General features: G+C 37.4%; 1 protein-coding gene across 2 annotated transcripts; it reads left to right on the forward strand.

Moving 5' to 3' along the window:
- The first annotated feature begins 172 nt into the window (after positions 1-172).
- acvrl1 (activin A receptor like type 1) lies at positions 173-14,346 on the forward strand. Of its 2 annotated transcripts, none has more exons than XM_079587739.1 (11): positions 173-778; positions 3,512-3,583; positions 3,759-3,788; positions 3,874-4,098; positions 6,452-6,630; positions 7,069-7,168; positions 7,851-7,997; positions 8,178-8,453; positions 8,606-8,803; positions 12,391-12,521; positions 13,466-14,346. In XM_079587739.1, exons 2-11 carry the CDS (start codon positions 3,514-3,516, stop codon positions 13,610-13,612), a joined length of 1,503 nt encoding a protein of 500 aa, XP_079443865.1. In that variant the 5' UTR covers positions 173-778; positions 3,512-3,513; the 3' UTR covers positions 13,613-14,346. The 2 variants fall into 2 exon arrangements, with proteins under 2 accessions (XP_079443865.1, XP_079443864.1); XM_079587738.1 differs by lacking the exon at positions 173-778 and adding an exon at positions 3,259-3,394.
- Positions 14,347-15,164: the final 818 nt, after the last annotated feature.

A 15,164-nucleotide genomic window follows, 5' to 3' on the forward strand; every position in this document is an offset into this window, starting at 1 on the left:
ATGACAAACATTAACTTATTTTAAAATATAGGCCTAATACAATACGTTGTTAATTTTAAAGTAAAAAAAGTACAATGGAGATCACATTTGTGTTATGACTTGTTCAGAAGGCGCATGAATCCTCTATGAAGTTCTATTCATAAGCAACCAGCTATGAAGAAGAAAATAAAACAGACGTGGAAAAAATGAAAGGTCTAGCAGCAACAGGAAAACAGCTATGAGAGCACATTCCTAGTGAACCCCGGCTTAGACAATGAGGGGTGGGACAGATATGTTAAAATCTGTAATCTAACCCCTAAATCAGGAACATTGCTCAAAGTTTGCTTTACACTTATCGAGATGGAGTCGTCGGGAGTCGATCTGGGAATGTTTATTTCCAAGCGGAAGAAGACTGTTTCTTCTCCGAGAAGCAGTTTCTCGTTTGCGGTTTATCAGCTCGAGATTTGACTGGAGATATAGCCTACTGTACGCCACAGCTCGATGTGTTCTGCGTTACGGCGATCTCTGCAAAATTTCGCTCGAGGAAATAAGACTGGTCGGATTGTGAGTGAATGAAAACTGAACTCTAAAGAGTTTAACTTTAGAGTAAACTCCGAGAATGTCAGGATGTGGCACAAGTTAAGGATCCAGCACATCTGGATATGACTTGCGCCTCTGATTTCACCATATTCGCCGCTTTGAGTCAACCGTTTTATGTTTTAAAGAAATGAGAGACGAGTTTCATAAACAGATGAAGTTTGATAAGCTTGATTCGTGAGTGGGCGCAAACGAAAATCAGGTAAATCACCCATTATGTTTTCTAATCTCTTTTTAATCTCTCTCTCTGAAATTGCTCTTATGGTGAATGTGTCGTAATGCATGACTATAGCCTATATTGAATGAATATGAATACTATTTCGTGATATGTTGATGATAACGGTTTGAATTAAAGGGCCATGCTTGGTCATAGCTTTTCCAATGTGAAGGGGTTACAACTAGCAGCAATTTTGTTATAAGAAAAAGAGAATTACAACGTGCAGAAAAAAAATCTTAGGCTTTGTCTTAGTCTAGTCTTTCTTCCTTTTTTAAATTTATTTTTGAGGTATTTGGTCTTCACATGTGGCATACACACACACACACACACACACACATACAATATATATACCTCAGATATTGCATCATCATCATCATTCATTATATATATATATATAAACACACACATACATACATACACAATATATATATATATATATATATATATATATATATATATATATATATATAGCCTATATCATATATAATGAATGATGATGATGATGATGCAATATCTGAGGTCATGAGACATGTGGATGATGCTTTCATACTACATTCTGTCAACTACAAAGATTTGGCTGCATTATATATCAGATATTGTATTAGAATAAACCAAATACCAATATTCTGTTCAGGCATCTTTGCACGCCATTCTTACGAGAATCCATGTTGCAGTCAATGACACGAACAGAGCCCTAACCCATTTAGCATGAACCATGAGTTCAGTTCATTTATCTCTGTGACTGTGAAATGCTGGCGCTTACAAATACATTGAGGCGTACCAGTTCTTTTTTGACTGCAGTCAAAACAGGCAAGTTCTTACAGCTGCAAGATGGAGCCAGAGATATGCTGCTGAATGCTGAATTATATCCTTAACTATTTCAAAATCCTGACTCAGACTTTCTTCAGGACAACTGAAGTTGGCATGTCCTGCAGAGTAACATGCTATAATCTGCCAAAAACTAAAACAGAATTTTGCACAAAAAAATAATAATACTTTTTTTATGTGTTATATGTATTTTTTGTATTTTTATATATAGCCTAAATGGAACATTTTGTATTTTTATAATTAATGTGTCATTATCACAGAACTAGACAAAATGTGAAGGCAAAAAGTGATTAAATGTGAAAAGAAATTGAGACTTTCACTATCACTTATGCATTCCTAAAAAAATTACCTAAATATTAAAATAAAAAAGCGTGATCTATATTCACACTACTTAGTTATAAATCACTTGAATAGAAATAACTGTAACATAAATACATTTAAATTTAAATGTCGAAACAAAGCTGTGAGCAGCAAATGAGTCTATTCTATTTTTATTCAAAGTCCTGAGAAAAGTGGAAGGAGAATAAGACCGTTCACTGTTAGTTCCCATGGGTCTTTTGACTGCTCTCAGAGAGAATGCTGACAAGCAGGTCATCGAAACAGGAATCGCATTTCATCACGTTCACTTAAGGCTTTGATTCAAGACGGCCACTATCTGATTTGAGAAACATCCTGGCAGCTTGGAAATAAAGATCAGAATACCCAGAGAAGGGTGGGGTTGTATTCCGTCTTAATGTGGCCCAGAGGGCCCAGTAATTACACATTTTCTGTGCACTAAGAGTACGTGACAAAGTTGTTTACACTGACCCACCTGCGCTTACATTGATGGGATTAAATGGAGAACTTTTAAAGACTCCACAGACTAAGTGACTCCTGTTGGAATCTCGCTGCATGCGTTTTCTATATCATCAGGCAATAGCCATCCTCATTTCCAGTTACCCAGTTTGTGTGTAGGCTTGCATCCCTAAAATGACGATCATTTTTATGCAGATACGCAGATGACAACAAATATCACAGATTATATAGATTATACATGAATGCATTCGGAAACATCTCATACAGACATATTGCCCAAGGCATATTTATGTGTACGAAGATACACATCAACCCTGGCTCTCAAAACAAACATCATGGCTGACTCTGTTTTTCCATGACGTCACATAAGTGTATAGCATAATTACAGTGTTGAGGCGAATAGTCGGAAATAGTCTGTTGTTTTCAGCGTGCCACTGTTATACAGTGAGCTAAAACGAATTTGGACACTTTTAGACACTTTCACCTCTTGCTTGTTGAAAGCAGCCTGGAGAACAGGCCAACACTTCAGCATGCAGGTTTTCCATCATCTTCATATGATACGTTTTCACCCAGCCATTTTGCTTGCGTGACCAGTCGAGATCCAGACCTTGAGGAACAAGCAATCCGGAGTATCTGGACGGCTAGCCGGGTGCGGCCTCTGAATGGCAGGAAGTATAGCCATCAATATTTACTCTGCGTGTGCAGCAGCCAGAGTGTCTGCAAGGAGGAGAGCGAGGCCTCCACTAAAGTCCTCTCCCACCCACTCTCACTATAATTGCAACACAGACAGACTGACTGGACCCTCTCCATCTGCCGTTCTTTAACTCATGACTTCCTTTGGCGTGGACTGGGGTTATTGAGCTTTTTTCCATTAAGAGATTCCAACACTACATGTCATTGTATGATTGTGCCATTATATGATTCACGCATGGAGCGGTGCCTTGTAAATGCCAGATTGGTGAAGGATGATGCAAGGAAGTGAGCATGGGATATGTGCATATTACGATTAAATAGAAGGAGTGGGAAGTGGGGGTTTTTGTGTCAAAGTGCTCCCTCCTAAGGCTCGCTCTCATCCTGTATGTATCCCCTCTTTAGACATGAAGGCTTCTCAGATGCTCGCAGCATTGTTTGTTTTGGTGTATTCAGGGAGCTACGCAACTCTCGCAGGTGAGGTTACATAATGTTTATGTGTGCATATGTCTGAGTCTTGCATAGAAACCAGCCGGGTGATGTAGAGTGTTGCTTCCTGAGTAGACAATAAGCCAGAGGAAGTATATCTTCCTACTCTGTTTGGACATATTTTCAAACACATTTGCAAAGAAACACGTTTCTTTTTTTTCAGATGTGGTGGTGGACTCTCCCCCAAAGAATGGTGAGTTAGCCATAATATATACAGTATATCAACTGAGATAGTGTAATATTACTCACATTATATTTTTACTTACATGTCCATAAAGGCAAGGAGGACGCTTTACAGTGCGCATGTGAGAACACATACTCCTGTGTAGACAACACCTGCCGGGGCCAGATTTGCTTCTACTCTTCGGTCCATGAGCGGATAGTCAGGGGCTGTTTTCCCAACAGCGTGCAGTGCCACGTGCCTGCTGTTGCTGGACTGTTTACCAAGTGCTGCCACACACACTTCTGCAATGCAAACCTCAGTGTGCCTGAAACACCAACAGGTTTGTCATCTCTTTAAAAACACCTCTTTAGCTCAGAAAACAGGTACTCATTTTAGAGTTAATTCAGATTACTAAAATCAAAGAGTCGTTTGCCTTGGTAGAAGTTTACTCTCTGCTGCCTCCTAGTGTTACATTGGTGTTTCACAGGTTGTCACTTTCATAGGTTTTTAAAAGTGTGTTAATTGTTTGGGTAAAATCCCACTGCTGTAAATTATACTGGTAGATTCTAATTCCTATGTTTTGTCTTTGATGGACATTATCAAAAGTCACATTGCTTTCGATGTTTAACCTTGTATCATTTTTTATCAAATTCAAACAGCAACATAAGCTTCAACACGTTTTTTTTTTTCAAAGTATGACGTTCCAGGATATCCTTAATGGTTTTTTTTATACAAAAAAATAAAATAATAATAATAATAATAAAAAAAAACATTAAGGATATCCTGGAACGTCATACTTTGAAAAAAAAAAAACTTGTTGAAGCATATGTTGCTGTTTGAATTTGATAAAAAATGATACAAGGTTAAACATCGAAAGCAATGTGACTTTTGATAATCAAAACCAAAACAAAAAAAACATAACAGGAACAATAAAAAAAATATATAATGTAAACAATACCAATAAAATAACCAAGATCTAGAGGAATTTCTTTATAAAAACATTAAGGATATCCTGGAACGTCATACTTTGAAAAAAAAAAAAACTTTTTGAAGCATATGTTGCTGTAGCCTCAAATAGAAACTAAAACCAATTCCCCAAAAATATGTATTTTCAGATATACATTTAATAACATAAATACATTTAAAAATATACAAAAAATAGCTAAAAATATACAGGTGCTGGTCATATAATTAGAATATCATCAAAAAGTTGATTTATTTCAAGAATTCAACTTAACAGGTGAAACTAATATATTATATAGACTCATTACATGCAAAGTGAGATATTTAAAGCCTTTATTTGTTATAATTTTTATGATTATGGCTTACAGCTTATGAAACCCACAAAATCAAAATCCCAGAAAATTAGAATATTACATGAAATCGCACAGTAATTACACAGTAATACCAAGGTCATTGAACCAGGTTTTGGTTCTTTTGGCAGTGTGGGCAGGTGCAAATCCTGCTGGAAAATGAAGGAAGCATGAAGTGCTCTGAAAATGTCCTGGTAGACGGCTGCGTTGACTCTGGATTTAATAAAGCACAGTGGACCAAAGTCCTCTTTTCTGATGAGAGCAAATTTTGCATCTCATTTGGAAATCAAGGTCCCAGAGTCTGGAGGAAGAGAGGAGAGGCACACAATCCACGTTGCTTGAAGTCCAGTGTAAAGTGTGCTCAGTCAGTGATGGTTTGGGGTGTCATGTCATCTGCTGGTGTTGGTCCACTGTGTTTTCTGAGGTCCAAGGTCAACGCAGCCGTCTACCAGGAAGTTTTAGAGCACTTCATGCTTCCTGCTGCTGACCAACTTTATGGAGATGCAGATTTCATTTTCCAACAGGACTTGGCACCTGCACACAGTGCCAAAGGTACCAGTACCTGGTTTAAGGACCATGGTATCCCTGTTCTTATTTGGCCAGCAAACCTTAACCCTATAGAAAATCTATGGGGTATTGTGAAGAGGAAGATGTGATACGCCAGACCAAACAATGCAGAAGAGCTGAAGGCCACTATCAGAGCAACCTGGGCTCCCATAACACCTGCGCAGTGCCACAGACTGATCGGCAAAAAAAAAAAAGTTGGAGCCCCAACTAAGTATTGAGTGCTGTACATGCTCATACTTTTCATGTTCATACTTTCATATCTTCAGTTGGCCAGCATTTCTAAAAATCCTTTTTTTGTATTGGTCTTAAGTAATATTCCAATTTTCTGAGATACTGAATTTGGGATTTTCATTAGTTGTCAGTTATAATCATCAAAATTAAAAGAAATAAACATTTGAAATATATCCGTCTGTGTGTAATTAATGAATAAAATATGCAAGTTTCACTTTTTGAATGGAATTACTGAATTAAATCAACTTTTTCATGATATTCTAATTATATGACCAGCACCTGTATATACTGGTAATAATTTATAATTGACATAAATATATTTGTATGTGTTTTAGTTATTTTTTCTCACATATCTTTTGGCCATCTTCATATATATCTTTGTAATATATTTTAAATTTAAATGTATTGTCTCAAAAAATACATTTTGCATTGACCTAAAATATATTTTAAGGTTATAATGTATTTTTCTTGCCTTTTGAAGCACATTTTGTAATATATTTAGGCATTTCTGAAATTAAATACAAAATTGAATATGAAAAATTTTCCGCTGCTGTAGTTCAGTGATGTTGTCTCTGTTTCCAGTGGAAAAGCCCATCAGAGTGATTCTGTTGGTGGGAGTGCCATTGTTGGTGCTGTTGGTGATGTCCATGGCAGTCTGTGGGCTGGTGTTGTGGCTGCGTACCAGGCGACAGCACCGCCCCCTGGTGGAACACGAAACCTCTATGCTCAAAGTCCCCAGCGGAGGGGATCCCACATACGGGGTAAAACGCAACCGCTGGGTGGCATTCACTGCTTTTTGTTTGATCCCATTATTCGGTAGCACTTTATTTTACAGTCCTGCATGTTATGTACTTATTATAGCAATTACAATAACTGGGTTATTATAACTAGGTACTAACTCTAAACGTAACCTTAACCCATGTAGTTACCTTATAAAACCAGTGCTTTCTTGGGTAAGTACACTGTAAGTACATGTGCTGTAAAATAAAGTGTAACCCTTATCCTCAATTCATTACATACAGAAACTTATTTGTAATGAGCTAGACAATGAAATAGAACTGAAAACTTCAGTCTCTGACTTAAGCAACTTCTGAGCAAAATGTTCCTCTGGGTTGTGATTCAAATTCCCATCATTTGACAGTAAGTGTGTGTAATTTTTCAGCTGGTCAGTGATTTAAGTGTGTAATTCTCCTTTTTAGGATATCTTTGATGAGTTCTGTACATCTGGCAGTGGGACCGGCCTGCCTTATCTGGTGCAAAGGACCATGGCCCGACAGATCTCTCTGGCTCAGTGTGTTGGTGAGTGAAACTTTCATATCTCATTACACAATGCTGCATAGGCAGAGGGGGAAACAACTGCAGGATGAAGCAATGAAGTCTAAGAGGAGGAGATGTGTTCTGTTCCATACCTTTTTTCCTTTAACATTTTTTTTTTTACTACACAATGTATAACATTGTGAGTTTAAATATACTCTAAACTTGTTTTTAGATTAAATTATATTTAAATTAAAAAAAAAATATAAATTATTATTTATTGTAATTATTATTAAATAAAATGATATACATGTAATATTCTTTTTTTTTTGTAAAGAGATTTCTTTATTTTACTACATACTGTACAATATCGAGTTTGATTGGAAGGGTGGTCACATATTGATTTAAATCTACTCTTAATTTGTTTTTAATATTACCATAATTTTATAAATATATTTGAACCCATATATTACACTTATTTTAAAATTGAATTATTATTATTAATAAACAAAATATAATTTAAATCTGTGTCATAAGTGTACACATTTATATTAATATATAATAATAACAATGAATAAAACTACATTTAAATGAGTGTAATCTTTGTATTAATTTATATATGTTATATATTAAAATAATGAAAGTGCACTGAACATGGCTATACATTAGTATAATAATATATGCATCTCATTTCAGTTTATCATTTCCCTCTGAATGTTTCTGGCAGGTAAAGGGCGTTATGGAGAGGTATGGAGAGGCACCTGGATGGGAGAGAGTGTGGCTGTCAAGATTTTCTCCTCTCGTGATGAACAGTCCTGGTTTAGAGAGACTGAAATCTACAACACAGTCCAACTAAGGCATGAAAACATCTTGGGTAGGTTTCCACCCACACTGCATTTTTCAAGTCTTGTGTGGGAAGGGATTGTTCTGAGAGTACTTCTGCAGCCATACTATGTTCTGACTTACCCAAACATCACTTTTCTAATAAAGGAGTTACACAACTTTTGATTTAAAATGTCATTCTTTTCTCTTACGAATGTCCTCTGTCCATCAGGCTTCATAGCATCAGACATGACGTCTAAAAACTCCAGCACTCAGCTGTGGCTGGTCACACACTTCCATGAGTTGGGCTCCCTCTATGACTTCCTTCAGGACAGCACACTAGACCCCGAGGGCTGTCTGCGCATGTGCCTGTCCATCGCCAGCGGCCTTGTGCACCTCCACACAGAGATCCTCAGTACGCAGGGCAAACCAGCCATCGCACATCGAGACCTGAAGAGCCGCAACATTCTGGTGAAGAGAAATGGGCAGTGCTGCATTGCAGACCTGGGTGAGAAAGTAGAACAGAATATCTCAGTCTAAGTTGGAAATGTATCTCATTCCAAGACTTTTTTTTACTTTGGCAAATCATATACTTTATTAAGGATGAAATTTCTTTTGTCACCAGTTGTCAAACATAATGTCTTCTGTGTGATCTCTCAGGCTTGGCTGTCATTCACTCTCAGTCTAATGACTATCTGGATGTGGGCAACAACCCGAGAGTGGGCACCAAGCGTTATATGGCACCGGAGGTTTTGGACGAGAGTATTCGTGTTGATGTGTTTGAGTCCTATAAACAAACTGACATCTGGGCCCTGGGTCTCGTCATGTGGGAGATAACTCGTCGAACTATTGTAAATGGTAAGATGGACTTTATTTTTGTGCCACTACCGCCATTCTGTGCTCCTGTGACTTTTAAATATGTTTCAAAATGTCACATTGAGACCAAAAACTTTTATATGCTGAGACTTATGTTTACAGAAAGAAGTAATTAGTTAAAGTTTCATTGCACATTACAACTTTAAATTAAAAGTTCTGTGATTGCAGGATCTCAACGTTCTAACTAACTTTCGTTTTTCAGTTACTAAGCAATGATTTTCACACTGCTGATAGATGTGATAGACTTCTATATTTATTTTTTCTCATAAGTTTCTTTGTCTTACTTCCCCTCCCTCGATCCCTCAGTTTTTTTCTCAATGTCTGTCTGTCTCTATCCACCCACGATTAGCGGCCCAATAATTATAAACAATCTTATCTTCTGTCAGCACTCCTGCTCATTTAGTCCAGATGCGCTTGTTTTCTCTCTTTCTCTCTCTCTCTCTCTCTCTCTCTCTCTCTCTCTCTCTCTCTCTCTCTCTCTCTCTCTCTCTCTCTCTCTCTCTCTCTCTCTCTCTCTCTTAACGCACACTTAATCAACCCTTTGCGCTTGTTTTCTCTCTCTCTCTCTCTCTCTCTCTCTCTCTCTCTCTCTCTCTCTCTCTCTCTCTCTCTCTCTCTCTCTCTCTCTCTCTCTTAACTCACACTTAATCAACCCTTTATATATAGTATTTATTACAGAATGTGATCTAATGGCACCAGTCTTCAGTGTCTCATGATTCTTCAGAAATCATTATAATATGTTGATTTGGTGCTCAAGAAAAATGTCTTATTATTATCAATGTTGAAAGAGTAATATTTTTGTTCCCTATCAGTCGCTCATGTTCAACGTTACGTCTCCCTTCCGTCCTTCAGGAAACGAGGGTTACATTAGTAACCGAGACGAATTCTTTGATTAATAGAAAGTTCAAAAGAACATAATTTATTTGAATTAGAAATTATAAATTACTTTACTGTCACTTATATACACACACCGATGATGAGCCAAAACATTATGACCACCTGCCTAATATGCTGTTGGTCCTTTAAAATTAAGGAAGGGTTTTAACCTAGAGATTATTCTAAGCTGATAAAACTTAATTTTACAACAGACATGGACATGGATCCCAGAGGGCATATATACAATGAAATCAACGTAGGGCCATATTTTAAGGGGACCACAGAGGATGAAGTGTTTGCAAAACTAACAGAAAATGTTCTATGGGGTAGATATGAGTGAAACCATTTTAGAGCTGTCCCACAAATGCCAACCTCATACTCTAAACGATCTAAGAGAATCGAATGATCAACAGTGTCGAATGCGGCACTGAGATCCAACTTTATTAAAACAACTGCCAGCCCAGAATCATCCGCTATTAATAAATCATTTACAACTTTCACCAAAGCGGTCTCTGTACTCTAAACAGCTCTGAAGCCAGATTGGAATTCATCCAGGATATCATTCTCTGATAAAAACAGGGTAATTTGAGATAGAACAACCTTCTTTAAAACTTTGGGTAAAAGTGGTAATTTAGATATTGGCAGAAAATTATTCAACTCTGCAAAAAAAAGGCCACTGCTTGCTTGTTTAATAAAAAGGAAATAAAATACAGTGCAAACAGTCGGACGAACAGTGGCACAGAGCTCATTCTTTAAATGCACAGCACAGCTAAACAGATGTGTTTTCGGGAAGGCCAGTGATGAGTCCTAAGTCTTGACGGGAAACAAAGCATCTAATTCTTGCAATATTTTTCTGATGATAGTATGCCGATAGTTATTGATTTGACATGACTACTGAAACTGAGGCCTGACTCCAGAATCACACCGAGATTCCTGACTTGATTTTTAGTTGTTCGACCCCTAGCGTCAAGGTATGTGTTCACCTTGAGAACTTCATCTTTGTTTCCAAACGCAATGACTTCAGTTTGTCTTTGTTTAACTGAAGAAAGTTTTGGCACATCCAACTGTTGACTTCATCAATCATTAGCACAGGGAGTCAATGGGGCTGTAGTTGTTGGGCGATAGGGCTAAGTAGATCTGTGTATCATCTGCTTAGCTGATTTGGTTCCTTCTCATTATTTGGCTCAGTGGGAGAATACACAGTACAGGTTGAATAGGAGTGATCGAAGAAAATGGACTTGCAGCATATGCATCAGCAAAACTATCAGCTTTTAGATATAAAAGCAGGCAGATCAAGATAAAAAAAGAGATATTTATGGTCAGATAATTGTCTTCTGTAGCCACATTACTAATAGACAAACCCATGGATAAAACCAGGTCAAGTGTAACTATGCCTGTGTGTAGCATCACAAACTGACTGTGTTAAGTTAAAAGAGTCAACGTCAGAGAATTGCTTCACCAATGGTTTAGACAGGCAACATACATGAATGTTAAAGTCCACAATGATTAAAACATTATCAGTGGTCGGAACAATAAAAGAAAGAAATCCTAAATAAAGTCTTTATCATATTTGGGAGGGTGGTAGATAAGTGCACAATGAACAGTGTAGGTCAGTTCCAGTTTAACCAGCTGTAATTCAAAACTTGTGTATTTCTCCACTGATAGTAAGCTACATTTAAAACTGTCCTTAAAGAGTGTGGCCACTGTCTTGCCTCGACCAGTGGATCTGGGAGTATTTATAACATTTGTAGTTTGCAGGCAACAGCTCAGAAAGAAAACAACCAGGTCAAGTAAGGTCCAAGTTAAAAAACAGAAATCACTATAAACATTCATCAACGCACACTTCAGTTATGATAAATGGAAGCTCAAGCATGTTCGCTTGACGTGCGAGAACCAATGGGGTTCATTCTCGTGTGTTACGCAGCACGCTTGATCTTCCGCAAAAAACAATTAGGTTTGTTCTCGCGTGTCAAGCAGGTTCGGTTGAGCTTTATGTTTGCTGATCAATGTTTATATGTGAATAAAAGCCTACATTTAATCTGTTAAATCATAAAGTGATTGTGTCTCTTCAGATTTTTTTTACTAAACCACTCAATTCATATGGATTAGTTTTACGATCTCTTTATGAACCTTTTATGAAGCCCCAAATTGGTAGTTGCGAAGCTGTCAATGCAGAGTACAGAACTGGCTCCGATTTTATTAAAAATATCTTCATTCTTCCGAAGATGAATGAAAATCCTACGGGTTTGGAACAACACGAAGGGGAGTAAATGTAAGTAAAATGTTTGGGTGAACTAACCCTTTAATATGAGGATTTAGGAGATGATCAACAATATGCGCTTCACCTGTGACTGGTTATAATTTTTTGGCTCATCATATACTGTATATAACTATAAAAATGCAAAATAGGAGATTTTTAATGATTCCACTGTAGCTTTTTTCCCCATAATGTCAGCTGCCATATGCTCTTAGGCTCCCTGGATAATTTCCTGCAATCCTCCCACAGAAGTATTAGTACTGCCAAGTGCCAACCTCCCTCAACGCCCAAACCACTGTTTTATAGATATGGTCAGAACAGACTTTCAGTCTTGGCATAAATCTGCATTTTTATCAGTCAAAATTCAAATGCTATGTAGTCAGCAAATGTTGACAAAAACTCCCATAGAAATCCTTTAAATCTGTGGTTGCCTCAGGGATCGTGGAGGAGTACAGACCACCGTTCTTTGACGTGGTGCCCTCTGACCCCAGTTTCGAGGAGATGAAGAAAGTGGTGTGTGTTGACCAGTACATGCCCAGTCTCCACAATCGACTACACTCTACTCCGGTAAGATACTCAAACATACCAGAGATACTGACTTGGAAGACTTAGACTTACTTGAGTCAGACGCTACATAAGGATTTTCTTTGACAGCTGCAATCTGGAGCAAATTGTTCGGAGAGCTTTACATGCGTGTGGGACAAAATATCCTATCAGTCTATGATGTCACTGAAAATATCTTAGGCTTTAATTTTAGGTTTGCTTTGCAAAAGAAAATGAATGGAAATTTACATTCATCCTGCTTAATGCAGAAAGCAGCTGCAGCAGCTTGGTAACATGTGTTGAGGAGTAGCAGACTTGCAGGCTAGTCGCTAGATTTGTTGCTACGCTCTTAAAAATAAAGGTTCCAAAACGGTTCCACAAAGAACCTTTCAGTGAGCAGTTGTTAAAAGAACAATTTTATAAATATAAAGAAACTTTTCCACTATTAAGGTCCTTTTATGCAATGGAAAGGTTCCTTGAATGTTAAAGGTTCTTAATGAAACTATAGATGAGAATAAAGAAACTTTATTTTTAAGTGTTGCACTTGAAAATAATTACTGAGTCCATATATCTTGCTGAAACTGTTTTGCCACATTAGACTGTTTTATGTCTGCCACTTACACACACTCCCTCCTACAATGTATCTGTTCGGAGCAGAATGCGAAAAAGAAAAAAACTAACAGTTTTGAAGGACAAATATGATTGTTTGACACCTACTTCAAAGCTAGCGTGACATGAACAGAATTCTCACAGAAGTTGTTGAGTTTGGATTTGCAATTGAAATTGAAATGCACTGAAATCTTGGTCACTTCTTTGTGTCTGTTTTTGAAAATGAACTCCAGGCGCTGGCACTTATTCACATGAACATATAAGTGTACCCATACAACTGTACATTTACACACTAAGTGAGACATCAGAGATGACTAAACAAATGATTATCTACACTTTCTGTATGTTTTTCTGTCCAGATCCTGTCTACAATTGTGAAGATTAAGAAAGAGTGCTGGTACCAAAGCCCTTCAGCTCGACTCACTGCTCTGCGTGTGCGAAAGACCCTCTCCAAACTGGACCAGGACCATGACTACGACATTGACAAGCTTAAACTGGACCTCTAGAATAAACCTCCTACCACATATTTCCAAGAAAGTTCAATTCTAATGGACCCACGTTGCATATCCATCCATCTGAGTATAATCTAAACTCTTTTAATGTGCCTTTCAAGCTTCTTGTCTTAAGGCTTCACTGAACATGGTTTATCTTATCATGACATTCACTGTGGGAAGTCGAGGCCTTAACTGTGCTGTTAAATGTTTTTTCTGAAACATATCCACTTGACTACTCTTCTAAGACCTCCGTATTTCAACACAGTGACTCATTTATTACTGAAAGTAAAACAGTTGATAAACCCACAAAATTCTTTATAGTATAGTGAGAGTGAGAGGGGATTTTACAGTCAGGATGTGGGTTATTCTGGACTTCCTAACTGCGGTGTTTCCTGAAATTCTGAACTTCCTAAACATGACTCTTATGTGCAGAAGTTGGCACATGCTTTAGACTGTTTGTTGCACTTTTTTTTAACAAGAACTGCATTACAACTTGCACCAAGTAATTATTAAAACAAAGGACATATTAGTATAGTGCACTTTAGTAAATTCATATTTTTTTATAAAATCACATTACTCTAGCTGTACTATATCTTTTTTTTACGATGTAAGGAAAATGTACAATATATTTGCTTTCTGAAGAAATTATAATCAAAAATGTGTATACAAGTTTTTTGCACAAAATGTCTATTTTTTCTCACTCCAAATAATAGTATTTAAATATTAATAAAACTTCAGGATACTGAGGCAGACTTTGAACATTTTTCTACAGTAAAGGGGTCTTCAAAAGAGGGCCCACCAAGTATTGTTTGATCTCAAAGTAGAGAAATGTCACTTCTTTGAACATTAACATGTAGTAGTAAAAATTGTCCACTAGAGGGCAATCATTAATTGCTCTTTTTCCCCTGAAAGTCTTCCATTAGGTTCTTTTTGCCTCTTTCTCTTTCCCATAGACTGATCTGAGCAAACTGTGCCACAACCTGATCTGGTTAATAAATACAACGTCACTTCAAGGAGATATATACGGGATCTGTTTCCTTTTGCCTCAATCCAATTCTTGTAATCCATAAACAATGTGTATCCTGTCTTACAAGCCACGCAATCTCTCAATTGTTAAAATCGTTGTTCGTCACAAGAGACACTAAAGGACCTGATACCCCTTGGGAGCTACCAAGACACACCTCTGTGTTGTTGAACAACATTTCACGGATACAATACTGAATGCATCCTTCACGATCATGTTTCAGACAGACCTATATTTACCCCGTCAAAAATAGACATCTCGCGTATCTTATTCACAGAAATTAGACTACCAAATGGGTGTCTTTCCAGTATAAATCCCTTCCTATACACCGACACGCAGAGGAGGCCAAAAGAGCAGATGCTCCACTGATTGATGGATATTTATAAGATGTTTATCTCGGCTTTTTCCCCAAGCCAAAGTTTCCCTTTGGCGTGTCGTGTTTGTCTTGCTGTCAGACTGTATGGCGGAGTGAGAGGATAGGCATTGATTTCTGTCTGCCTGTTTATCTATATCTGCACCCTCGCCATATCCATCTGTGGA

The sequence above is a fragment of the Phoxinus phoxinus genome (genome assembly GCF_949152265.1).
Source record: "Phoxinus phoxinus genome assembly, chromosome: 18".
NCBI lineage: Eukaryota > Metazoa > Chordata > Actinopteri > Cypriniformes > Leuciscidae > Phoxinus > Phoxinus phoxinus.

Bases quoted from the DNA above. Each gene is read 5' to 3' on its own strand.
- acvrl1 (XM_079587738.1), top strand. The intron at 7,998-8,177 runs GTAGGTTTCCAC...TCTGTCCATCAG, and splicing joins AAGGCATGAAAACATCTTGG to GCTTCATAGCATCAGACATG. The intron at 8,804-12,390 runs GTAAGATGGACT...TGGTTGCCTCAG, and splicing joins TCGTCGAACTATTGTAAATG to GGATCGTGGAGGAGTACAGA.